This window comes from Hyperolius riggenbachi, chromosome 1 (assembly GCF_040937935.1).
Source record: "Hyperolius riggenbachi isolate aHypRig1 chromosome 1, aHypRig1.pri, whole genome shotgun sequence".
In the NCBI taxonomy this organism is placed as follows: Eukaryota; Metazoa; Chordata; class Amphibia; order Anura; family Hyperoliidae; genus Hyperolius; species Hyperolius riggenbachi.
In genome coordinates, this window is record NC_090646.1 from 387400335 (window position 1) to 387427442 (window position 27108).

Genomic DNA, 27108 nt, shown 5'->3' on the forward strand with positions numbered 1-27108 from the left:
ATTGATTGCATCTATTTTCCCCTCTAACCGCCCCCTGAGACACCCATCAATCACCTCCTGTCACCCCCCTAGCACTCCTATCCATCAGATCAGGCCCAATACATCCTGTCATCTAAGAGGCCACCCTGCTTATGACCGTTTCCACAAAATTTGCCCTCTCATAGACCACCTGTCATCAAAATTTGCAGATGCTTATACCCCTGAACAGTCATTTTGAGAAATTTGGTTTCCAGACTACTCACAGTTTTGGGCCCGTAAAATGCCAGGGCAGTATAGGAACCCCACAAGTGACCCCATTTTAGAAAGAAGACACCCCAAGGTATTCTGTTAGGTGTATGATGAGTTCATAGAAGATTTTATTTTTTGTCAAAAGTTAGCGGAAATTGGATTTTTATTGTTTTTTTCACAAAGTGTCATTTTTCACTAACTTGTGACAAAAAATAAAATCTTCTATGAACTCACCATACCCCTAACGGAATACCTTGGGGTGTCGTCTTTCTAAAATGGGGTCACTTGTGGGGTTCCTATACTGCCCTGGCATTTTAGGGGCCCTAAACCGTGGGGAGTAGTCTAGAAAACAAATGCCTCAAAATGACCTGTGAATAGGACGTTGGGCCCCTTAGCGCACCTAGGCTGCAAAAAAGTGTCACACATGTAGTATCGCCATACTCAGGAGAAGTAGTATAATGTGTTTTGTGGTGTATTTTTACACATACCCATGCTGGGTGGGAGAAATCTCTCTGTAAATGGACAATTGTGTGTAAAAAAAATCAAAAATGTGTCATTTACAGAGATATTTCTCCCACCCAGCATGGTTATATGTAAAAATACACCACAAAACACATTATACTACTTCTTCTGAGTACGGCGATACCACATGTGTGACACTTTTTTTGCAGCCTAACTGTGCTAAGGGGCCCAAAGTCCAATGAGTACCTTTAGGATTTCACAGGTCATTTTGAGACATTTGGGTTCAAGACGACTACTCACGGTTTAGGGCCCCTAAAATGCCAGGGCAGTATTGGAACCCCACAAATGACCCCATTCTAGAAAGAAGACACCCCAAGGTATTCCGTTAGGAGTATGGTGAGTTCATAGAAGATTTTATTTTTTGTCACAAGTTAGCGGAAATTGATATGTATTGTTTTTTTTTTCACAAAGTGTCATTTTCCGCTAACTTGTGACAAAAAAAAAATCTTCTATGAACTCACCATACCCCTAACGGAATACCTTGGGGTGTCTTCATTCTAAAATGGGGTCACTTGTGGGGTTCCTATACTGCCCTGGCATTTTAGGGGCCCTAAACCGTGAGGAGTAGTCTAGAATCCAAATGCCTCAAAATGACCTGTGAATAGGACGTTAGGCCCCTTAGCGCACCTAGGTTGCAAAAAAGTGTCACACATGTGGTATCGCTGTACTCAGAAGAAGTAGTATAATGTGTTTTGAGGTGTATTTTTATACATACCCATGCTGGGTGGGAGAAGTCTCTCTGTAAATGGACAATTGTGTGTAAAAAAAATCAAATAATTGTCATTTACAGAGATATTTCTCCCACCTAGCATCTGTATGTGTAAAAATACACCCCAAAACACATTATACTACTTCTCCTGAGTACGGCGGTACCACATGTGTGGCACTTTCTTGCACCCTAAGTGCGCTAAGGGGCCCAAAGTCCAATGAGTACCTTTAGGATTTCACAGGTCATTTTGCGACATTTGGTTTCAAGACTACTCCTCACGGTTTAGGGCCCCTAAAATGCCAGGGCAGTATAGGAACCCCACAAATGACCCCGTTTTAGAAAGAAGACACCCCAAGGTATTCCGTTAGGAGTATGGTGAGTTCATAGAAGATTTTATTTTTGTCACAAGTTAGCAGAAAATGACACTTTGTGAAAAAAAACAATTAAAATCAATTTCCGCTAACTTGTGACAAAAAAAAAAAATCTTCTATGAACTCACCATCCTCCTAATGGAATACCTTGGGGTGTCTTCTTTCTAAAATGGGGTAATTTGTGGGATTCCTATACTGTCCTGGCATTTTAGGGGCCCTAAACCGTGAGGAGCAGTCTTGAAACGAAATTTCTCAAAATGACCTGTGAAATCCTAAAGGTACTCATTGGACTTTGGGCCCCCTAGCGCAGTTAGGGTGCAAAAAAGTGCCACACATGTGTTATCGCCGTACTCAGGAGAAGTAGTATAATGTGTTTTGGGGTGTATTTTTCCACATACCCATGCTGAGTGGGAGAAATATCTCTATAAATTGACAATTGTGTGTTAAAAAAAGAAAACAATTGTCATTTACGGAGATATTTCTCCCACCCAGCATGGGTATGTGTAAAAATACACCCCAAAACACATTATACTACTTCTCCTGAGTACGGCAATACCACATGTGTGGCACTTTTTTGCAGCCTAACTGCGCTAAGGGGCCCAAAGTCCAATGAGCATCTTTAGGCTTTACAGGGGTGCTTACAATTAGGCACCCCCCAAAATGCCAGGACAGTGAACACACCCCACAAATGACCCCATTTTGGAAAGTAGACACTTCAAGGTATTCAGAGAGTAGCATAGTGAGTCCGTGGCAGATTTCATTTTTTTTTGTCGCAAGTTAGAAGAAATGGAAACTTTTTTTTTTTTGTTGCAAAGTGTCATTTTCCGCTAACTTGTGACAAAAAATAAAATCTTCTATGAACTCACCATGCCTCTCACTAAATACTTTGGGATGTCTTCTTTCCAAAATGGGGTCATTTGGGGGGGATTTGTACTATCCTGGAATTTTAGCCCCTCATGAAACCTGACAGGTGCGCAGAAAAGTCAGAGATGCTTGAAAATGGGAAAATTCACTTTTGGCACCATAGTTTGTAAACGCTATAACTTTTACCCAATCCAATAAATATACACTGAATGGGGTTTTTTTTATCAAAGACATGTAGCAGAATAACTTTCGCGCTCAAATGTATAGGAAATTTTACTTTATTTGAAAAATGTCAGCACAGAAAGTTAAAAAAGTCATTTTTTTGACAAAATTCATGTCTTTTTTGATGAATATAATAAAAACTAAAACTCGCAGCAGCAATCAAATAGCACCGAAAGAAAGCTGTATTAGTGACAAGAAAAGGAGGTAGAATTCATTTAGGTGGTAGGTTGTATGACTGAGCAATAAACCGTGAAAGCTGCAGTGGTCCGAATGGAAAAAAAGGCTCTGGTCCTTAAGGGGTTTTATGACTGCAGTCCTTAAGTGGTTAAATCTACTTTTTATGTTTTAACGGTTTTATTGTTTTTGCTCAATGACACATTCATAGAAGTATGCCAGAGCTAAAATTTATGAACCATTGACCCTTTTCAGCTCTTTCCTGCTCTCAGAAGCCATTTTCTGCTAGGAAAGCGTTTTATAGTTGGAATTTCTTATCAGAGGGTCACACTGTAGTCACTTCCTGTCTGAGTCAGGACTGAGTCAGTCACTTGCATACCTGATATTTAAATAATTCAGGCAGAGAAAGAAAAAAGGAACACAGACATGGGTATGTAGAGTGCCAAGCACACTAATAACTATGCTATCTCATAATTTCACACGTCACTTTGGGTATCATTTAAAGAGGAAATGTAGTCAAAATAACCTAATGAATAAAATAGCTTTTTTTTTTTTTACAATATTCATTTATGAATCATTTGGTCTGTTTGCCAATTGTCTTGAAATCTTTCCTCTCCCTGATTTACTTTCTGAAATTAATCACCGGCAGCATCATCTTTAGTACTGACAAGTGATCTCTGTGGAATCTTTGCTTACTGAGCATTCTAAAGCCAGTAGAAAATATAATGCCTGGGGGAGGGGTTCTGCATAATAAATAAGGGATTTTGCATAATAAACAGCCTAGGCTAATCCTCCTGCTGATACCAGGATATTTAATGTTGAAGTGGGTTTCCTGCATAATTTACTGCATTCTACTATGCTTTTAGGGTTCCTCTTTGATGTAGAATGAAACCCAGAAGTTTTCTTTGCTCTAAAAGGTTATTTACAGCATATAATATACTAACACAATTATTTTTTTTTTTTAGTAAAACCACATTCAAAGGGTTAAATCACAGGACTGGCTTTTTCTCCTGCAGGGGCAGCCACATCCAAACTGGTGATAACCTTATCTTGTGTTTTCACTTGATACAAGTAAAGAGACACTGAAGCGAGACTAAATCTCGCTTCAGCTCTCATATATAGCAGGGGCACGTGTGCCCCTGCTAAAACGCTGCTATCCCGCGGCTAAACGGGGGTCCCTTCACCCCCAACCCACCCCCCGCAAAAGTTGGTCGCAAAGTTGGTCGTGGACTTTGCTTCCTGGAGGCAAGGGCTAACGGCCGCAGCCCTGCCTCCAGTCGCGTCTATCAGACGCGCATCGCCGCCTCTCCCCCACCCCTCTCAGTGAAGGAAGACTGAGAGGGGCGGGGGAGAGGCGGAGATACGCGCTGACAGACGCGCGTGGGGCAGGGCTGCGGCGGTTAGCCCTGCCCCAATGCGGAAACGCTCCCCCGCATTTTGAAGGGGATTTGGGGGGACAGGGACCCCCGTTAAGCCGCGGGATAGCGGCGTTTTAGCAGGGGCACACGTGCCCCTGCTATATATGAGGTCTGAAGCGAGATCTATTCTCGCTTCAGACTCTCTTTAAGTAAACATTCTCGGACTGTGCAGAAACTTCTGCTAATGAGTCCGGAACTGAAACACTGCCCAGAAATCATTACTGGGTGCATTACAGTAGAAATGCAACAGTTATGAATAAAATGCACTAGCAACTGTCAAAGTAAATAAACTGAACTTTGGGAACTTATAATTTCTAAATGAATATTAATACTTGTGCACAAAAGCATGTATGATAATTGTATGGGTTATAAAAAGTAGGAAAACACATTTTTATTGAATATTTTGTCAGTTTAAAACCACTTTAAACTTGTTTGTAATGATAGACCATGTAGTAGTATGCCATCAGAAGAGATTGCCCAAATTTTGTGTAGCATGCTGGAAAATATCCCTGTGACTGGCAGTGATATGTTTTCATTTTTATGGAAAAAAGCACAAAGCAAAACGGCATGAGTCCCTCTTCTGTCAGCCAAATCTGAATGATGATTGCAAAGGTTCTCAGAGGCACACGGGGACAGGCAGATGTCTCTCAATGTGTCATCGTTAGTAAATCAGCAGCCTGCGTTTCACTTTCTTTTATCATGGATGTGAGGTGCAACATCTAAATGATTATTTCTATCCAGTAAGGCATACCTTTGTCACCTGTGTGTTTGTAGTTGTGCAAAGTAATAATGCTGCACATGAACTGATCAAAATGTTCCCCAAAGAACTCGGAACCTTGTACTAGATTTGTGGGAAAAAATAGACTTCAGAATGCAACAGTTCTTGAATATCTGTCAAATTTTAATTTTGGATTGAGAAGAAGTTGTGCAAATTTGAAATGAATGGTAAGATTTCTACTGGTGGCAAGACCATTCATTCTTCACGTCGTACTTATTCAAATTTTTATGTAAGCAACAGTCTTTATAAAAGATGCATTACATTTGGTAGTATTGTCTATTTTGATATACCGTGTCCAACACATTTTCCGAGTGAAATTTATTTTGACCCCTCCTTTAGTATACAGATTATATTAGCTCATCATTAGATCTGCCATCATGTGCCAATGTCTTCCTCCATACATGCAACCATGTGCCCTACTCTAGTACTGCTTCCCTTCTCCTTCACTGCAGGTTAGTGCAGCAAAGTGTTCATAGTTCATTTTTGAGTGGTCAAATGATCGATGACTCCTCTTAGAGATTTTGAAGTGGACCTCATTTTCTTCACATAATAAAGTTTAATTTATGGAAACACAAAAGGTTTGCTTGCATATGAAAAAGTGATAAGGTCACCTTTTTTAAGCTCTCCTGCTAAACCTACATATTTTTAATTGTTAAATTTACCCACAGACTGAAGTGATATCACATGGCGTCGCAATTTGTTTTCGCATTCCTAGCAGTTTTGCAGCACGCCGCCAAGTATGTTCAAGCCTGAGTATTTTGCCGTACATAAACGTACCCTGCAAGTAAGTTGGGCGGCGGGTGAGCCAAATGACGGCTCACCCTGCTGGTGCTCAAATCCCCATTGGTGTAAAATTCTACTCCCCCTCTAAGTCCTTGCAACTCGGAGAGAGATGTAATTCGCTGTAGTCCCGAATTACTCTTACGCGCCCTGCAGAGTATAGCATTACTGCTATGGGGTGCCTTGCTTCAGCGCTGAGTGCCTTGCGCTGAAACCAACTGTTTCGGTATTATGTTTTCTTCACTTTGTCTTCAATGGGTACTGTTTTTTTTTTGATAATGCCTTTGTTCTGAAACTGACTTTTATTAATAAAGTTTTGCAAGATTTTGGAGGAACTGACATCTTCTACTGCAAATAACAGTTACAATAAAGAAAACAAACTTGTTTTGGTTTTTACCAGAGCCGGATTTACCATAAGGCACTGTAGGCACGTGCCTACAGGCGCCTGATGATGGGGTGGCTCACTCCCCTAGCACCTTCCTCCTTCCCTAGGCAGAGTCCTGAGCAGAGCGTAAATGAGTTTAGTCACCTGGCTCTCGGCATTCCACTGACCAGATCTCCCTTCAGTCGGGGCACCACTAGCTGGCTACCTAATGCTAAGGGGCACCTGTAGCTACCTATGACTGGTAAGGGAGAAGTCACAGCTGGGTCAGCCAGAACACTTGGGGTATGGTTCAGCAGGGGTTTCTGGAAGGGAGAGGTCTAGGTTGACAGGACATCTGTGCCTATATGCTCCTGTGATGTAAATTCGGCCCTGGTTTTTACAATTCTGAAAACATATTTTCTTGTTTATACTTCTGTAATCTGAGTATTAGCTGAAAAACTCTGCTCAAAGAAGAAGCTGTCATCTTTAGGCTGAACGTCAGGCCGATGAAGAGCCCTTGTCACAAAAGCCTCTTCAGTAACAAATGATGTTGTTGTGTTTGAAGACAGAAGCCTACAAAAGGCATTTTATAGTGTTTTTCTTTCCATGGTGCATGAATCACAAATGATCAGTAAACCAGTCTGCCATGAACTGACACTGACATTTGTCAAATGGTCCAGTGTTCCCTTTTTAAGGAGCTTGATGATAAATGTTATAGCCCCGTAGTAAATCAATGTGCTATGCTGCCACTATTCTAGAAGTCATGTGTGTTTTTTTTAAGTGTATTTAATGCTTTCTATTTTAAAGCCGTCATTTTTATTAGTTTGGAAAATGTAATGCAGATGAATTCAGTAGTCAAAAATGTCTGTCTCTCATTTCTGAATCTTCTCACACCAACCACTTTGTTAGGTCTGAGCTCTGTTTCCCCGCTTTGGAAAGCAATTTCCACATAATGATTCCGAGAATCCACGAGGGTCTGATGACTGTGTCAGTGGCTTTCTGTATTATAATAGAAAAAAGAGAACACTCCGGGATCTATTGATTTGAGCCTGCACCTAAAACCTATCAGAAAGGCACGTGCCAACCAAAAATATTACAGCAAAAATGGGAAAAGAAAAGTGTATAATGTGTAGAAAACTGAAGGTGCCAGGGTCAAGTTTTTATATTTTATAATTACAACAAAGACAACCTCTAGTGTGGCCATTGCATGCCACTTGTGTGGAGTAGCCTGTACAGTCACAATTTGCTTATTTGACAAAGCACAGTTTTATTTTTATACATGTACATGTGTTTGTACATGATATTTTGGAACGTTGCCAGGCATCGGTGTCTTCCTACCACACTTGAATAAAATAACAGGGATCCTTTTGATCCACCAATCTCATGTCTATTCAAGCCATACACAGGAGATGAAGGCTCAGCCAATCCAGGATACCATTCATTACTACATTGGCAGTATCCAACATATGACACACAGCATTTTAGGACTAGGGGCACTTACTAATGTAGCTATAAACATTTCCTGCATTAGCTGAGCCTTGATCTGTCTGTCACATGTAGCTTTGGGCTCTTGGTCCCTTAGGCCTCGTTCACATCAGGGCCGTTTCTGTGCGCTTTTCACAGCGCATTGCGTTGTGCGCTTTTCACAGCGCATTGCGTTGTGCGCTTTGCAAGGTATTGATTTTCCCATGTAATTTAACCACTTGAGGACCTAGGGCTTTCTACCCCTTAAGGACCGGCCACTTTTTTTCCATTCAGACCACTGCAGCTTTCACGGTTTATTGCTCGCTCATACAACCTACCACCTAAATGAATTTTGGCTCCTTTTCTTGTCACTAATACAGCTTTCTTTTGGGGCTATTTGATTGCTCCTGCGATTTTTACTTTTTATTATATTCATCAAAAAAGACATGAATTTTGGCAAAAAAATGATTTTTTTTAACTTTCTGTGCTGACATTTTTCAAATAAAGTAAAATTTCTGTATACATGCAGCGCGAAAAATGTGGACAAACATGTTTGTGATAAAAAAAAACCCATTCAGTGTATATTTATTGGTTTGGGTAAAAGTTATAGCGTTTACAAACTATGGTGCAAAAAGTGAATTTTCCCATTTTCAAGCATCTCTGACTTTTCTGACCCCCTGTCATGTTTCATGAGGGGCTAGAATTCCAGGATAGTATAAATACCCCCCAAATGACCCCATTTTGGAAAGAAGACATCCCAAAGTATTCACTGAGAGGCATAGTGAGTTCATAGAAGATATTATTTTTTGTCACAAGTAAGCGGAAAATGACACTTTGTGAGAAAAAAAAAAAAAAAAAAAGTTTCCATTTCTTCTAACTTGCGACAAAAAAAAATGAAATCTGCCACGGACTCACCATGCCCCTCTCTGAATACCTTGAAGGGTCTACTTTCCAAAATGGGATCATTTGTGGGGTGTGTTTACTGTCCTGACATTTTGGGGGGTGCTAAATTGTAAGCACCCCTGTAAAGCCTAAAGGTGCTCATTGGACTTTGGACCCCTTAGCGCAGTTAGGCTGCAAAAAAGTGCCACACATGTGGTATTGCCATACTCAGGAGAAGTAGTATAATGTGTTTTGGGGTGTATTTTTACACATACCCATGCTGGGTGGGAGAAATATCTCTGTAAATGACAATTTGTTAATTTTTTTTACACACAATTGTCCATTTACAGAGATATTTCTCCCACTCAGCATGGGTATGTGTAAAAATACACCACAAAACACATTATACTACTTCTCCTGAGTACGGCGATACCACATGTGTGGCACTTTTTTGCACCCTAACTGCGCTAAAGGGCCCAAAGTCCAATGAGTACCTTTAAGATTTCACAGGTCATTTTGAGAAATTTCGTTTCAAGACTACTCCTCACGGTTTAGGGCCCCTAAAATGCCAGGGCAGTATAGGAACCCCACAAATGACCCCATTTTAGAAAGAAGACACCCCAAGGTATTCCGTTAGTAGTATGGCGAGTTCATAGAAGATTTTATTTTTTGTCACAAGTTAGCGGAAAATGACACTTTGTGAAAAAACACAATTAAAATCAATTTCCGCTAACTTTTGACAAAAAATAAAAACTTCTATGAACTCACCATACTCCTAACGGAATGCCTTGGGGTGTCTTCTTTCTAAAATGGGGTCATTTGTGGGGTTCCTATACTGCCCTGGCATTTTAGGGGCCCTAAACCGTGAGGAGTAGTCTTGAAACGAAATTTCTTAAAATGACCTGTGAAATCCTAAAGGTACTCATTGGACTTTGGGCCCTTTAGCGCAGTTAGGGTGCAAAAAAGTGCCACACATGTGGTATCGCCATACTCGGGAGAAGCAGTACAATGTGTTTTGAGGTGTATTTTTACACATACCCATGCTGGGTGGGAGAAATACCTCTGTAAATGGACAATTGTGTGTAAAAAAATCAAAAGATTGTCATTTACAGAGGTATTTCTCCCACCCAGCATGGGTATGTGTAAAAATACACCTCAAAACACATTGTACTACTTCTCCCGAGTACGGCGATACCACATGTGTGGCACTTTTTTGCACCCTAACTGCACTAAGGGGCATAAAGTCTAATGAGTACCTTTAGGATTTCACAGGTCATTTTTGTTTCAAGACTACTCCTCACGGTTTAGGGCCCCTAAAATGCCAGGGCAGTATAGGAACCCCACTAATGACCCCATTTTAGAAAGAAGACACCCCAAGGTATTCCGTTAGGAGTATGGTGTGTTCATAGAAGTTTTTATTTTTTTGTCACAAGTTAGCGGAAATTGATTTTAATTGTGTTTTTTCACAAAGTGTCTTTTTCCGCTAACTTGTGACAAAAAATAAAATCTTCTATGAACTCACCATACTCCGTACGGAATACCTTTGGGTGTCTTCTTTCTAGAATGGGGTCATTTGTGGGGTTCCTATACTACCCTGGCATTTTAGGGGCCCTAAACCGTGAGGAGTAGTCTTGAAACAAAAATGACCTGTGAAATCCTAAAGGTACTCATTGGACTTTGGGCCCCTTAGCGTACTTAGGGTGTAAAAAAGTGCCACACATGTGGTACCGCTGTACTCAGGAGAAGTAGTATAATGCGTTTTGGGGTGTATTTTTACACATACCCATGCTAAGTGGGAGAAATATCTCTGTAAATGACAATTGTTTGATTTTTTTACACACAATTGTCCATTTACATAGAAATTTCTCCCACCCAGCATGGGTATGTGTAAAAATACACCCCAAAACACATTATACTACTTTTCCTGAGTACGGCGGTACCACATGTGTGACACTTTTTTGCAGCCTAGGTGCGCTAAGGGGCCCAACGTCCTATTCACAGGTCATTTTGAAGCATTTGTTTTCTAGACTACTCCTCGCGGTTTAGGGCCCCTAAAATGCCAGGGCAGTATAGGAACCCCACAAGTGACCCCATTTTAGAAAGAAGACACCCCAAGGTATTCCGTTAGGTGTATGGCAAGTTCATAGAAGATTTTATTTTTTGTCACAAGTTAGTGAAAAATGACACTTTGTGAAAAAAAAACAATAAAAATTATTTTCCGCTAACTTTTGACAAAAAATAAAATCTTCTATGAACTCGTCATACACCTAACATAATACCTTGGGGTGTCTTTTTTTTCTAAAATGGGGTCACTTGTGGGGTTCCTATACCGCCCTGGCATTTTACAGGCCCAAAACCGTGAGTAGTCTGGAAACCAAATGTCTCAAAATGACTGTTCAGGGGTATAAGCCTCTGCAAATTTTGATGACAGGTGGTCTATGAGGGGGTGAATTTTGTGGAACCGGTCATAAGCAGGGTGGCCTTTTAGATGACAGGTTGTATTGGGCCTGATCTGATGGATAGGAGTGCTAGGGGGGTGACAGGAGGTGATTGATGGGTGTCTCAGGGGGTGGTTAGAAGGGAAAATAGATGCAATCAATGCACTGGGGAGGTGATCGGAAGGGGGTCTGAGGGTTTGGCCGAGTGATCAGGAGCCCACACGGGGCAAATTGGGGCCTGATCTGATGGGTAGGTGTGCTAGGGGGTGACAGGAGGTGATTGATGGGTGTCTCAAGGTGTGATTAGAGGGGAGAATAGATGCAAGCAATGCACTGGCGAGGTGATCAGGGCTGGGGTCTGAGGGCATTCTGAGGGTGTGGGCGGGTGATTGAGTGCCCTAGGGGCAGATAGGGGTCTAATCTGATAGGTAGCAGTGATAGGGGGTGATTGATGGGTAATTAGTGGGTGTTTAGGGTAGAGAATAGATGGAAACACTGCGCTTGGGTGGTGATCTGTTGTCGGATCTGCGGGCGATCTATTGGTGTGGGTGGGTGATCAGTTTGCCCACAAGGGGCAGGTTAGGGGCTGATTGATGGGTGTCAGTGACAGCGGGTGATTGATGGGTGTCAGTGACAGGGGGTGATTGATGGGTGATTGATAGGTGATTGACAGGTAATCAGTGGGTTATTACAGGGGAGAACAGATGTAAATATTGCACTGGCGAATTGATAAGGGGGGGTCTGAGGGCAATCTGAGATTGTAGGCGGGCGATTGGGTGCCCGCAAGGGGCAGATTAGGGTCTGATCTGATGGGTAACAGTGACAGGTGGTGATAGGGGGTGATTGATGGGTGATTGATGGGTAATTAGTGGGTGTTTAGAGGAGAGAATAGATGGAAACACTGCGCTTGGGTGGTGATCTGATGTCGGATCTGCGGGCGATCTATTGGTGTGGGTGGGTGATCAGTTTGCCCGCAAGGGGCAGGTTAGGGGCTGATTGTTGGGTGGCAGTGACAGGGGGTGATTGATGGGTGATAGGTGATTGACAGGTGATCAGTGGGTTATTACAGGGAAGGACAGATGTAATTAATGCACTGGCGAATTGATAAGGGGGGGGGGGGTCAGAGGGCAATCTGAGCGTGTGGGCGGGTGATTGGGTGCCCGCAAGGGGCAGATTAGGGTCTGATCTGATAGGTAAAAGTGACAGGTGGTGATAGGGGGTGATTGATGGGTGATTGATGGGTAATTAGTGGGTGTTTAGAGAAGATAACAGATGTAAACGATACATTTGGGAGGTAATCTGACGGCGGGTTTGCGGGCGATCTAATGGTGTGGGTGGGTGATCAGATTGCCCGCAAGGGGCAGGTTAGGGGCTGATTGATGGGTGGCAGTGACAGGGGGTGATTGATGGGTGATAGGTGATTGGCAGGTGATTGACAGGTGATCAGTGGGTTATTACAGGGAAGAACAGATGTAATTAATGCACTGGCGAATTGATAAGGGGGGGTCTGAGGGCAATCTGAGCGTGTAGGCAGGTGATTGGGTGCCCGCAAGGGGCAGATTAGGGTCTGATCTGATAGGTAACAGTGACAGGTGGTGATAGGGGGTGATTGATGGGTGATTGATGGGTAATTAGTGGGTGTTTAGAGGAGAGAATAGATGTAAACAATGGATTTGGGAGGTGATCTGATGTCGGATCTGTGGGCGATCTATTGGTGTGGGGGGGGGTGATCAGATTGCCCGCAAGGGGCAGGTTAGGGGCTGATTGATGGGTGGCAGTGACAGGGGGTGATTGACGGGTGATTGACGGGTGATTGACGGGTGATTGACGGGTGATTGACAGGTGATCAGGGGGATAGATGCATACAGTAAACAGGGGGGGGGGGGTCTGGGGAGAATCTGAGGGGTGGGGGTGATCAGGAGGGGGCAGGGAGCAGGGGGGGGGGGATAAAAAAAAAATAGCGTTGACAGATAGTGACAGGGAGTGATTGATGGGTGATTAGGGGGGTGATTGGGTGCAAACAGGGGTCTGGGGGGTGGGCAGGGGGGGGTCTGATGGGTGCTGTGGGCGATCTGGGGCAGGGGAGGGAGAAATCAGTGTGCTTGGGTGCAGACTAGGGTGGCTGCAGCCTGCCCTGGTGGTCCCTCGGACACTGGGACCACCAGGGCAGGAGGCAGCCTGTATAATACACTTTGTAAACATTACAAAGTGTATTATACACTTTGTATGCGGCGATCGCGGGGTTAACATCCCGCCGGCGCTTCCGTATAGCCGGCGGGATGTTGCGGCGAGCGAGCGGTGACAGGCGCCGGCGGAGGATCGCGTCACGGATGACGCGATCGCTCCGCCCATGCCCTTAAATGGACCGCCGCCTCTGTGGGTGAGGCCGTCCTGCAGGGCTCCACTTCCCCGCCGCCCCTGTGTAGTGGGCGGTCGGGAAGTGGTTAATGTGCCTGGTTTACATCTATGCGCTTCCCTGAGCTGTGTTGCATGCATTTCTGTGCATTGAGCTGTAAAGCGCACATCAGTGGAAGTGAATGGGTATGTTTTTTTAGCGCATAGAAGCGCATGCGTTTTTTGCCTCTAATTGGAAAAAAAAACATTTTCAAATGAAAACAAAACTTTGACAACTGCTACAATAAGCAAAACATGATGAAAAAATGCATTTAAGCACATGCAAATGCATGGGTCAACTTAAAATCGGCACACCGCAACGCACTGAAATGGGCAACAACGCAAGCGTTTTTTTCACACGTTTTTACAAGTTTCTAAACTCACCAGATGTGAATGAGGCCTCAGTGTTTTGTCATTGTTAATGTTAACTATTCTTGGCTGCAAATTGTCTGGGCTAAACGTGAATTAAAGCCATGATGCACAAAAATGAAGATTGCAGAATGATACATATTAAACTATTCTCTTTTTATTTTTTTTCCTAACTTTAGATTTTGATTGTGAGTACTACGGGACTTGCAGGCATTATGCTTCTCAACTACCAGAGGGACTACACAGTGTGGGTGCTTCCACTTATCATTGTCTGCCTATTTGCCTTCCTTGTTGCTCACTGCTTCCTCTCTATTTATGAAATGGTGGTAGATGTCCTCTTCCTTTGTTTTGCTGTTGATACCAAGTATAATGATGGTAGCCCTGGGAAGGAATTTTACATGGACAAAGTTCTAATGGTACGAAAATGGAATGGCATCATACCAGGTGGGCTACTTACATGTGGGGTGGGTAGTGGAATTTAGTGACACATTTTCTTATTTTATTTTAGGAATTTGTTGAGAACAGTAGAAAAGCCATGAAAGAAACTGGGAGTGGAGCGGAGAGCAGGGAGCTGAAACCGATGGTAGGTCCAAGCGAGGAGCTGACCATACTCCAAGAATTTCACTTTTACTTCCTGTCCCTTTCTATCTTCACTGACTGGGCTTCTTCTGGTGACTTCTTTGTTGTCTGCATCACTCAAGATGTTCTTCTTTTCCTGCTTTTATTCTTGCCTATCAGTTGGCTGGCAGAGTACTTATCACAACTGAGACCATCCTCTGTTAAAGCAAGCTGAAAGGACTATTGCTTCTATTTCTCCTATGGGAGAACAATTGTTTCATAATTTTCCATGTTGGATAAACAATGCATTGCCTCATAAGAGGTAACCTGTACATTATATTAATGAAAGTTGTCATACACAGTATATAATAATTATATCTTTGTTTTAAAGTTATTGACTTAAAAAGTTTGAACTGGTCCAAAATTTGAAATCGGAGAAAATGCTAACTACTATACATCCTGGGCACTTATACAAAATTAAACTATGGAAAGAAGAATTTATACCTCTTCAGATTCCCACTGGTTCCCAGTCGCCATGCTCAGAATTCTGAAGCAGCCTTAGGCCTGTGGCCCACTAAAGCACTTTCAGCAGCATTTTGGAATTGCCAGCAATTCCAAAAGTACTAAGTTAATAAAAGTCAATGGAGGTGATCCCACAGTAGTGATTTGATTTTCCCAAGTCACAATCTTGAGTCCTGCAGCATTTTTGACAGACACAGAACATTGAACATTTATGTTGCACGTTTCTCCTGGCGTACTCAAAGCACCAGAGCTGCAGCCACTAGAATTGGCTGTATAGGCAGTAGCAGTGTTAGGTAGTCTTGCCCAAAGTCTTCTACTGAATAGGTGCTGGCTTACTGAACAGAAAGAGTCGAGTCGAGATTCAAACCATATTGCAGTTTTAGAGCAGGTGCAGAGACGAGCAACAAAATTGATACGTGGGATGGAAGGTCTCACTTACCAAGAAAGGTTAAACTGGTTTTATTTAGTCTAGAGAAAAGACGCCTTAGAGGAGATCTAATTAACATGTATAAATACATCAGAGGGCAATATAATAGCTTGGCGGATGAGCTTTTTGTCCCTAGGTCTTCTCAAAGGACTAGAGGACATGATCTGTGCATGGAGGAAAAACGTTTTAGCCATTTATTTAGGAAAGGGTTCTTTACAGTAAGAGTGATTAAGATGTGGAATGCATTGCCACAGGAAGTCGTTATGGCAAACTCTATACCTGCATTTAAAGGGAGCTTAGATGCTTTCCTTGTGTTGAAAGATATCCATGGCTACAATTACTAGGTAATGCCTAATGATGTTGATCCAGGGATTTTATCTGATTGCCATCTGGAGTTGGGAAGGAATTTTTCCCTTTTGGGGCTAATTGGACCATGCCTTGTAAGGGTTTTTTCACCTTCCTCTGGATCAACAGGGATATGTGAGGGAGCAGGCTGGAGTTGTACTTTGTACTGGTTGAACTCAATGGACGTATGTCTTTTTTCAACCAAAATAACTATGTAACTTTTATCTCTTGTGTCAGAGGCAGAGCTCTTAACCAGTTTCTTGTGATGTTGTGGCGCTTTTACTACCAAACCTATGGAAATCACAATCGCTGTACAAATCGCTTGCATTAAATTCAAAATTGATTAAAAAAAATGCTGGAAATCATTCTGAAAAACACAGCAAAATGTGCTACCAAAAGTGGTCAGCGATTGCGATAGAGATCTGCTTTTTCTACTAGATCCTACCCCTTAGGGCTCTTTCACACTTCTAGCTTGCGTTTTTTGTAACTAGTGTATTTTTTCTTGTGTGTCGATGCACATTTTTGTGTGCATTTGCATTTTTGCCTGTCGTCAGTGACATTAACCACTTGCCGACCGCGCACTCATACCGCGCGTCGGCAAAGTGGCAGCTGCAGGACCAGCGACGCAGTATTGCGTCGCCAGCTGCAGGCTGATTAATCAGGAAGCAGCCGCTCGCGCGAGCGGCTGCTTCCTGTCAAATCACGGCGGGGGGCTCCGTGAATAGCCTGCGGGCTGCCGATGGCGGCTCGCAGGCTAAATGTAAACACAAGCGGAAATAATCCGCTTTGTTTACATTTGTACGGCGCTGCTGCGCAGCAGCGCCGTAAGGCAGATCGGCGATCCCCGGCCAATCAGCGGCCGGGGATCGCCGCCATGTGACAGGGGACGTCCCGTCACTGGCTGCACAGGACGGATAGCGTCCTGTGCAGCCCGGATCTCCAAGGGGGGGCCAGGTAGGAGAGGGAGGGGGAGGATTTCGCCGCGGAGGGGGGGCTTTGAGGTGCCCCCCCCCCCCCCCCGCAACACCCGGCAGGCAGGAGCGATCAGACCCCCCCAGCACATCATCCCCCTAGTGGGGAAAAAAGGGGGGCGATCTGGTCGCTCTGCCTGCACGCTGATCTGTGCTGGGGGCTGCAGAGCCCACCCAGCACAGATCAGCTACAACAGCGCTGGTCCTTAAGGGGGGGTAAAGGGTGGGTCCTCAAGTGGTTAAGATGCATGCATTTTCCCCAAGAATACAGCATACTGCTAAAGGTAAAAAAAAAAAAAAAAAAAAACCTGCCGCACAAAAAGATAGTTTAAAAACCCAAGCAATGGGGTTTTAAAAATCGCATCTGCTAAATAAAAAACAAAACAACCAAACAAACATGCAAATGCACACAAAATGAAAGCGTCCTTAGTGTTGGCTCTTCAGTTTCTGAGGGCAAGAACATAAACACACTTCTTTTAAGATAGCCGATGTGTCTTTCCTCTTCCTGTCATAAGAGAACATGGGAAGGCTATAAGATCAGTTTGCCGTCCCATTACTCTCTTGCCTTACTTATAATTACTATGACTGAAATTAGAGCAATGTGATAGTCTCTTGAAGAGGTAGTCTCCTTAAAGAGTACTTGCAAGCCTGCTGACACTTGCTTCAGAAGTCTGAAAATACCTATGTAATGTGCAGAGTCTTGTGTAATGTGCAGCTTGTAGTTACACAGTCAATAGAGCTGGTTCCTTCATCCCTACCTGCCTCTGAAAGTCTGTTGTAGTGCTACCATCACTATAGGCTCTATTAACTGCTACAGAGCAAGGGATTAGGGACCTGCCCACATTAGATATATACTGAAGATAGAAGGGTCACAAGTAGCACTGCAGTCATGTGACCAAGCTCCCCTTGGGCGATATTACTGGGCCAGGCTACACACACGTGTCAGCTGTGTAGCTGACATTGAGTTGTGTTGTTATGTGGGGAGGGGGAGCGACAGAGGGACTATGAGTTGTGTAGCATGATGTCACAAGGCAGGCGGGGGAGTGGTGCGTCGCTGGGGGTAAGTAGATTTGATGGGCAGATTGGTCGGGGCTCAGGGGCAACCGTATACATGCCTGATTATTGGCTGAGGCGGTAGTTATCGACTTAAAGGAAACCAGAGATCTTAAAACACAAAGAATCAATACTTAGCCGGGGCTTCCTCCCGCCCCACATATGTGAGTCCCTTCCCGTTCAGCCGTGATCAACTCCGGTAATTGCTTCAGTCTCGTTAGTCTGGGTCTTCTATGCATGGGTGGGAGGTCCCCGCATGCGTAAAGGACCAAGACTGGACCCGACTGAAGCAGTTACCTGGGCTGATTGCGGCTGAATGGCAGACCGCTGGAGGACGGTGAGGGACTCAGACGTGTTTGTGGGCTGGGAGAAGCCTCGGCTAAATATCGATTATTTGTGTTTTAAGATCTCTGGTACACTTTAAGTCACGCGTGTGCAGGCCTTAAAGGGATCCTAAGCTTAGATAGATATACATTTTTCCTTTTTAAAATAATACCAGTTGCCTGACTCTCCTGCTGATCCTGTGTCTCTAATGCTTTCAGCCACAGCCCCTGAACAAGCATGCAGATCAGGTGCTCTGACTGAAATCAGACTGGATTAGCTGCATGTTGTTTCAGGTCTGATTCAACCACTACTGTAGTGAAAGATCAGCAGGACTGCCAGGCAACTGGTATTGTTTAAAAGGAAACCTCCATATCCCTCTCAGTTAAGGTTCACTTTAAAGAGAACCTTAATTGACTAAAAAAAAAAAAATTCTTACCTGAGTCTTCTACTGGCCCCCTGTGAATGTCCTGTGCCCGCGCTGGGACAAACCGTTCCTCTGGTCCCCCGCAGCCAGCCAGTTCAGTTAGTCGGTGTGCCCTGCGCCTGCACGGCCCTGGCAGTATGAGAGTTTCTTGTACTGCGTAGGATGGCAGCGTGAGCGAGAACACACATGGCCAGGGCCACGCAGGTGCAGAAAACAAAACCAGCTTGCTGCAAGGGGCCAGAGGATCAGTTTGTCCCGGTGCGGGCACAGGACAGCTGCAGGGGCTGGTAGAATCCCCAGGTAAGCTAAACTTTTTTTTTTTTCTAGTCAATTAAGGTTCTCTTTAAAGGGAAGGTTCAGGGAGGGTGGGGAAAAAATAAAAATCAATTTCCACTTACCTGGGGCTTCCTCCAGCCCGTGGCAGGCAGGAGGTGCCCTCGCCGCCGCTCCGCAGGCTCCCTGTGGTCTCCGGTGGCCGACCTGGCCAGGCCGGCTGCCAGGTCGGGCTCTTCTGCGCTCCAAGTCTACTGCGCATGCGCAGTACAGCCCGGCGGACGTCCGATGACGTCAGAGCGCCGGCGTGGGACGCAGAAGTACAAGGACTTGGAGCGCAGAAGAGCCCGACCTGGCAGCCGGCCTGGCCAGGTTGGGTCGGCCACCGGAGACCACCGGGAGCCTGCGGAGCGGCGGCGAGGGCACCTCCTGCCTGCCACGGGCTGGAGGAAGCCCCAGGTAAGTGGAAATTGATTTTTATTTTTTCCCCACCCTCCCTGAACCTTCCCTTTAAGAGTCTGGGTATTTCTTCATTTACCCCATTTGAACTGCACAAGTTACTTGTACTAGTGATGAAATGTTCTAGAACATAGAAATTTACCCTGGTGATTCTACCTTTTTTTTTTCCCTGGATATGCCATGACCTGGTTAAATGAGAACCTTCATTGATATGGTTTGGCTATATGTCTTATTATCATATGTTTAAAAATATGCATAAAGCTGCAATACATTTGCAGAAGTATACTGCTTTTAAGCTTACGCCAAAGCCTCAGCATTTGCTTTGCTTGCTCCAGATAGAACTCCATAATACCTTACAATCCAACATTTGTTTTTCTGAGGCTGTAGGTAAGTACCACGTTGTTGTTTTGTTGTTTTTTGTTTTTTACAATTCTGTCTGATAGGGCAACCATGCAAAAATGTTTTTGTTACACAGGTTGCTTACTGGACCAGTTGGTTTGCATGATGCCCAGGTAAAATGTTTTACCTGTGTCAGTTTTACAGGCAATCTGCTTTCATAAAACTGCTTGATACTCAGCAATAAATACCAATAATTCCTTATATGTAGCCCTTTTTTTTATCCACAAATTCTCTGCCTGCAAGGAAAAAGCAAAATGTCCTTTCAGCCTGCTCAGAACATATCATTATTACAAATTGCCTTGCCTGTACTGTATTTGTATCCCTTTTCTTCTCCATTCATATACAACATACTATTAACCTCTGTTATGTATGTAACCAACATTCATGCTTCTTTGGGGTGACTTTATTTAATGTATGACAGCTGCATTGCCATGCTCTGTAAATCATGATATTGTGTTTCCATACCCTGTAGCCATATAAAATCAAAGCTAAGCTCAGTGACTCATTTATCATGAATTATTTACCATTTGTTTCTCCCAGGTAGACTCTGCTACCAATTAATTACACTCTTATTCTTTCAAAACAAATCACTGCTCTTAAGGCAATGTCAAGTGAGTGATTTGCACTGCCTACTAGGTTGCAAATGCTAAGGTCAACTTTATGGAGATTGGGGAACATTTCCCTCATCAAATAAAGACTTTATGTAGAAAAAAAATGCAAAGAAAGAATTATTACAATGGTAATGGACATGATGAGAATGTTTGTTCTAAAACTAACATGGATCCACCCGACCTCATAAAAATGTCTAGGCTGGATGGCTTCTACCAGCTGCTGCTGCTTATTGGGATTCAGACAACAACAAACCATATGAGAACACTTTGATTGTCCAGCTGAGATCCAGACAGTATCCTGGTTGATGACCGTATTGATAATGTATAAGAAACTTGCTGTCATTCACAAAGGGAGATAAGGTAGCTATTTCAGGATGCCTATGCACTATAGTAGAACTATCCTGATAATTACTGTTATACAAGCCATTACGGCTGGTGTGCCATAGCACTACCCAGACGTCTGCCAGTAACACTGAGAAACAAAATAATGCAGGCATTCGATGGTGGGTGGATGGGTAGGACATGTTCTGACTAAAGTGTTTATAGTCATTTGCTGTATGTCCATAAATACCCAACTCAGCCAAGCATATATTCTGTTTTGTTCAGAAAGTGTAGAGGAACAGAAGTTGCTGAAGCCTTATTTCAAGGCAATACAGTAGTGATCAACATGGCTAATCGCATCCTGCAGCCACACCCAGCATCCTTTGCAGCTGGCGTGTGGAGACACCATTCTCTGCAACTGTGGGAAAATGTTTAGTTTCTCATTTATCTGGCAGGGGTTCTGTAGGTCCTTACTGGCCTTCATAACTAAGCTAACATCATTTGTTGGAAGCTGCGAATTGCCATTCTAAATTGGCAGCATGTAGCCAAATATAGTATCGCACAGGTAAAATCGCCTTTCACAATGATACAACCGTATGGTTAATTTTCGAAATTATATAGACATGACATCTATTTTTTGTTTTGAGTCAACATAGTATATGGTAATCTACTGTGAACGTTGGTATATGAATATCTGGTTAGGTTTTGTGTATCAATTTAGTATAAATCTCATAATCCGAATAGAAGTATAGTAAACAGAAAAACTCGTTAACATTTCATTGAAAAGGCATTTTAGTAGCACCAACTTTGACAGGCACATCTTAGAATATAACTACAAAAAACAATCGTAAACAACTATAGGCAATTCTACTGAGAAAGACATCAAAGATTACTGCGAGTCGAAGGTAGAGAATGTTTTTTTTTTTTTTTTATAACAGCAGGAGGCAGGACAGTGGGAGGGAATAGATGAATAAAGGGAGAGCCATTTCAGGAGAGAACACTGTAATTCTCCTCAAATGGAAAGCTGATACAACAATCTGTGCAAAGCCTTGTCCAGTTTGATGATGCATTTTGAATGCTGCAAAGTGTTAATCTTGTGGTAAGAAGTCTAGTAAAGACCTATATGGCTTTCTTTTTTTAACTGGCCTATTTTATATAATCACTAGCATTTGTATGTGTTTATTTTTGCTGCCGCCATAAAGTGCTTATACCTTAACCACTTGAGGACCACAGTCTTTCTACCCCTTAAGGACCAGGCACTTTTTTTCCATTCAGACCACTGCAGCTTTCACGGTTTATGGCTCGGTCATACAACCTACCACCTAAATGAATTTTACGTCCTTTTCTTCTCACTAATAAAGCTTTCTTTTGGTGCTATTGGATTGTGATTTTTAGTTTTTATTATATTCATCAAAAAAGACATGAATTTTGTCAAAAAAATGACTTTTTTAACTTTCTGTGCTGACATTTTTCAAATAAAGTAAAATGTCCTATACAATTGAGCGCGAAAGTTATTCTGCTACATGTCTTTGATTAAAAAAAACCCATTCAGTGTATATTTATTGGATTGGGTAAAAGTTATAGCGTTTACAAACTATGGTGCAAAAAGTGAATTTTTCCATTTTAAAGCATCTCTGACTTTTCTGACCACCTGTCCGGTTTCATGAGGTGCTAAAATTCCAGGATAGTATAAATACCCCCCAGATGACCCCATTTTGAAAAGAAGACATCCCAAAGTATTCACTGAGAGGCATGGTGAGTTCATAGAAGATTTTATTTTATGTCACAAGTTAGCGGAAAATGACACTTCGTGGCAGATTTCATTTTTTTTTTTGTCACAGACTCACCATAGCCCTCTCTGAATACCTTGAAGTGTCTACTTTCCAAAATGGGGTCATTTGTGGGGTGTATTTACTGTCCTGGTATTTTGGGGGGTGCTAAATTGTAAGCACCCCTGTAAAGCCTAAAGGTGCTCATTGGACGTTGGGCCCCTTAGCGCACCTAGGCTGCAAAAAGGGGTCACACATGTGGTATTGCCGTACTCAGGAGAAGTAGTATAATTTGTAAATGGACAATTGTGTGTAAAAAAAATCAAAAGATCGTCATTTACAGAGATATTTCTCCCACCCAGCATGGGTATGTGTAAAAATACACCCCAAAACACATTATACTACTTCTCCTGAGTACGGCGATACCACATGTGTGGCACTTTTTTGCACCCTAACTGCGCTAAGGGGCCCAAAGTCCAATGAGTACCTTAAAATTTCTCAAAATGACCTGTGAAATCCTAAAGGTACTCATTGGACTTTGGGCCCCTTAGCGCAGTTAGGGTGCAAAAAAGTGCCACACATGTGGTATCGCCGCACTCGGGAGAAGTAGTTTAATGTGTTTTGGGGTGTATTTTTACACATACCTATGCTGGGTGGGAGAAATATGTCTGTAAATGGACAATTGTGTGTAAAAAAAATAATAATTGTCATTTACAGAGATATTTCTCCCACCCAGCATGGGTATATGTAAACATACACCACAAAACACATTATACTACTTCTACTGAGTACGGCAATACCACATGTGTGGCACTTTTTTGCACCCTAACTGTGCTAAGGGGCCCAAAGTCCAATGAGCACCTTCAGGCTTTACAGGGGTGCTTACAATTTAGCACCCCCCCCCCACTTGCCAGGACAGTTAACAAACCCCACAAATGACCCCATTTTGAAAAAAATACACGCTAAGGTATTCCATGGTGAGTTCATAGAAAATTGTATTTTTTGTCACAAGTTAGCGGAAAATGACATTTTGTGGAAAAAAAAACAAAACCACAATTTCTGCTAACTTGTGACAAAAAATAAAATATTCTATGAACTCACCATGCACCTAACGGAATACTTTGGGGTGTCCTTTTTCCAAAATGGCATCATTCGAGGGGTCTGTCCTGGCATTTTAGGGTCTCTGCAATCATTACATGTATGGCCAGTATTAGGAGTTTTTTTGCTATACTCCTTATATTGGGCATAAGGGTAATGCACTCTGGGCTGAAAGGAAAAATGAACGTCAAACAATCAATCAATCAATGTGGATGAAAAAATATCTGCCAAAAAAATAAAAAAAAAAAAAAGAGGGGAAGGCGTCTGCCAGGACATAGGAGCTGCCGCCCCAAAAATCCAAACCCACCAGCTCGTATGCCCTGGCAAACCCGATTTATCCATTCACACCGATCGATGTGGATGAACAAATCATTGCCAGAGTTCTTTTTTGATACAAAGTGCTTGCCAAAGCATATGAAACCCCAACCACCGCTCCTCGGCCCATATGCCTCGGCAAACGTATCTTTTTGACTGCGGAGGAGAACTCTCGTCCTGCAGCGCTGCATGCACCGATTTTGTGTAACCTGACAGACGCCCAATGTTCTGTCAGGATGCACCATCAGTGCTGCAGCTGGTTAGTCGTTCGCTCGGTCCACCTGGAAGGTTAATAGATGGAAAAAGAGAAAAAAAAAAACAAAAAACAAAAAAAAACAAGCAAGCAGCAAAGCAATTACTTCATTAACATTAATAAACTTTGAACTTTTTTAATCAAAACCTTAACATTGCGAACCAAACATTAACTTTTTTGCTTACCTGTTTTTTTGTTGTTGTTTTTTTAACTTACCTCCCAAGGACAAACCTCTCCTCCCCCATGGGACAATGTGCGAAGTGCAAATCGCACAGAGTTGTGGCGCAGTACATTACGCAATTTGTCCCAAGTGAAAGGAGAGGTTTCTGGCAGCCCTGTGTATTAGGGTCTCTGGAAACCCGATGTTTGGTTTCACACTGCATATTGACATATCCGGTGGGTCGAGCTCGCCGCACCGTATCGTCCAAAACAGACCTTCAGGCAATACCACAAGCGTAGCATTCGGCCTAGTAATGAACTGCGTCGCCATAGACTAACATGACTTCCGGGCAAATTGATATTGCCACAGAAGCCACGCAGTAACGTAGGCATGCACTAGCGTTGAGTCAAGCACTTCCGGCGTAGGGGGGGACCGCAAAGTGTGACTTTCGCTAGGCATTTTGCCCTAATGCATCGCAGCAGTGTGAAATAGCACTGAGAGACCCTTGTGTGCCTACCGCTGTGTCTGGCGTTCCCTACTCTCTGTGTACCTGCTCGTGGTACCTCTCAAAACACTCCCCTAGGCATAGGCCAGGCTGGTCAGGACAGGTGGGACAATAAACAGTGGTGTCACGCCTTATTCCAGCCCTGCTGCAGAAACGACAACGTTTTCTTCGGATTCGGTGACCTGGAGTACTCGGAATTAGATAGGCGTAATGCCTTCCATGCAGCCGGCTAGTTGCATCTTGGGGTATGGGCCACGGCACCTGGATACAGGAGTTCCATCACGATCTGTTTCTGAAATTGAATAAACGATCCAGTTTTCCCAGCGATACTGTAGAGAACAAAGCCGTTGTAAATTGCCAATTGAATGAGGTAAAAAGACACTTTTTTTATACCAGCGTCTTGTTTTTCGGGCAACTAAATAGGGCGCTAACCTCTGGTCATTGAAGTCCACCCCTCCCATGTTAGTATTATACTCGTGGACGACAAGGGGTTTTTCAATTACCTCAGTTCGCCGTTGAATTTCAACTGTCGTGTCTGCGTGAATGGTGGACAGGAAGTAAACCTCCCTCTTGTCCTTCCATTTCACCGCGAGCAGGTCGTCGGCACACATGGCGGCCCTCTGCCCCCGTTCAAGTCTGGTGGTAATGAGCCGTTGGGGGAAGGCCCGGCGACTAGGCCGCACGGTGCCACAGCATCGGATTTTTTCTATTTTTAAGTGCTGAAAGAGGGCCACACTTGTGTAATAATTGTCCACAAAAAGATGGTGCCCCTTCTGGAACAAGGGTGACACCAAGTCCCGCACAACCTTTCCACTGCTCCCCAGGTAGTCAGGGCATCCGACCGGCTCCAATTTTGAGTCTTTTCCCTCATAGACCCTAAAATAAGATGTATAGCCTGTGGCCCTTTCACAGAGCTTATAGTTTCACCCCATACCGGGCGCGCTTGCTTGGGATGTACTGTTTGATGCCAAGGCGCCCGGTAAAACGTATGAGGGACTCATCTACGCAGATGTCCTGGTCGGGTATAAGCATCTGCAAATCTGGATGACAGGTGGTCTATAAGGGGTCGAATTTTGTGGAGCCGGTCAAAAGCAGGGAGGTCACTTCGATGACAGGTTTCGTTGTTACTGAATTGCAGGAAGCGCAGGATGTTCTCAAATCGTGTCTTGGACATGGCAGCAGAGTACAGGGGAACATGACATGCTGGGTCCGTAGACCAATAAGTCCGCAACACATTCTGCTTTACTAGTCCCGTGTGAAGGAGAAGGCCCAAAAAATTTTAATTTCGGAAACTTGGACTGGTTTCCACCAAAAAGGCTGGGCAAGGAACTTTTCCGTATTGGCGGTTATATATTGTGTGGCCTTACGGTTGGTCTCTGCCACAATTAAGTCTTAGAGATCCTGGGTGAAGAACGGATAGAAAAAGTCTAGGGCCGATCCTAGATTATCTGTCTCCACCTGGACTCCAGACTGGGTGGTGAAAGGGGGAAGTACGGGTGCGGCGGAATCAGGGGATTGCCAATTTGGGTTTGCCAGCACCTCTGGTAAACTAGGGGTAGTACGGGCCCGTCTTCTTGGTGGCTGCGACTGGGATCTTACTACACGTGCCACCGAACCAGTTTCAACTTCCATGCTGGTGCTCGCCACTTCACCAGGGTCTACGGAAGTACTGGTTCTAGGTCCAGGAGATGTTTTGCTGCTGGTGCCTGCCCCACCATGAAATCTCAGACCAGCACAAACACCACTCTGCTGCCCTTGAGGCCGATCCTGCGCCACCTGCGGTCCAACAACATGGGGTGTGGTACGCCTGGCTCTAGCCGGGACCTCAACCTCGTCATCACTATCGGTCAGTGAGCCACTGCTCAATTCAGGTTCAAACTCTGACCCGGAAGATTTGTCGAATGAGGCGTCCCAATCGTCCTTATCCGACTGGGCCATGCACCTGAGAACCTCATCATCGGAATACCCCTTTCTTGCCATGGTGGACTTTTAAATTTAGGGGGTATTCCTCTGAGACTACCCAGAAAAAAAGAGCACCTACCTAGCAAAAGGGAGTATTTGAGAGGTAGAAAGCTGTGGTCACTGAGTTTTGATGATAAAAAAAAAAAAAAAATCAAAACTGATGTTTACAGTGCCACAGCTATTGTACAGTGTTTTTTGCAGTGATCCGAAAAAAAAATTCTGTCACTGCGGTGGGGCGGGCTGAACGCAAGTGCAGGCGAACGATCAGGCAAACGCTGCGTTTTTTTGTGGATCCTAGTGACCCTAATAGATCTGACTGCGATCAGTAATGATCACTTACAGATACTATATAGTACCAATGTTGATTAGCGACAGTGATGAC

The 27108-nt window shown here is 43.7% G+C and overlaps 1 protein-coding gene across 1 annotated transcript in view; it reads left to right on the forward strand.

Moving 5' to 3' along the window:
• Positions 1-27108, forward strand: part of SLC44A1 (solute carrier family 44 member 1) — a 188756-nt gene that overhangs the window by 151755 nt on the left and 9893 nt on the right. Inside the window, exons 14-15 of the mRNA XM_068234429.1 lie at positions 14157-14393; positions 14486-14560. Of these exons, the coding sequence (XP_068090530.1) occupies positions 14157-14393; positions 14486-14560 (312 nt within the window). The remainder of the gene's footprint in view (positions 1-14156; positions 14394-14485; positions 14561-27108) is intronic.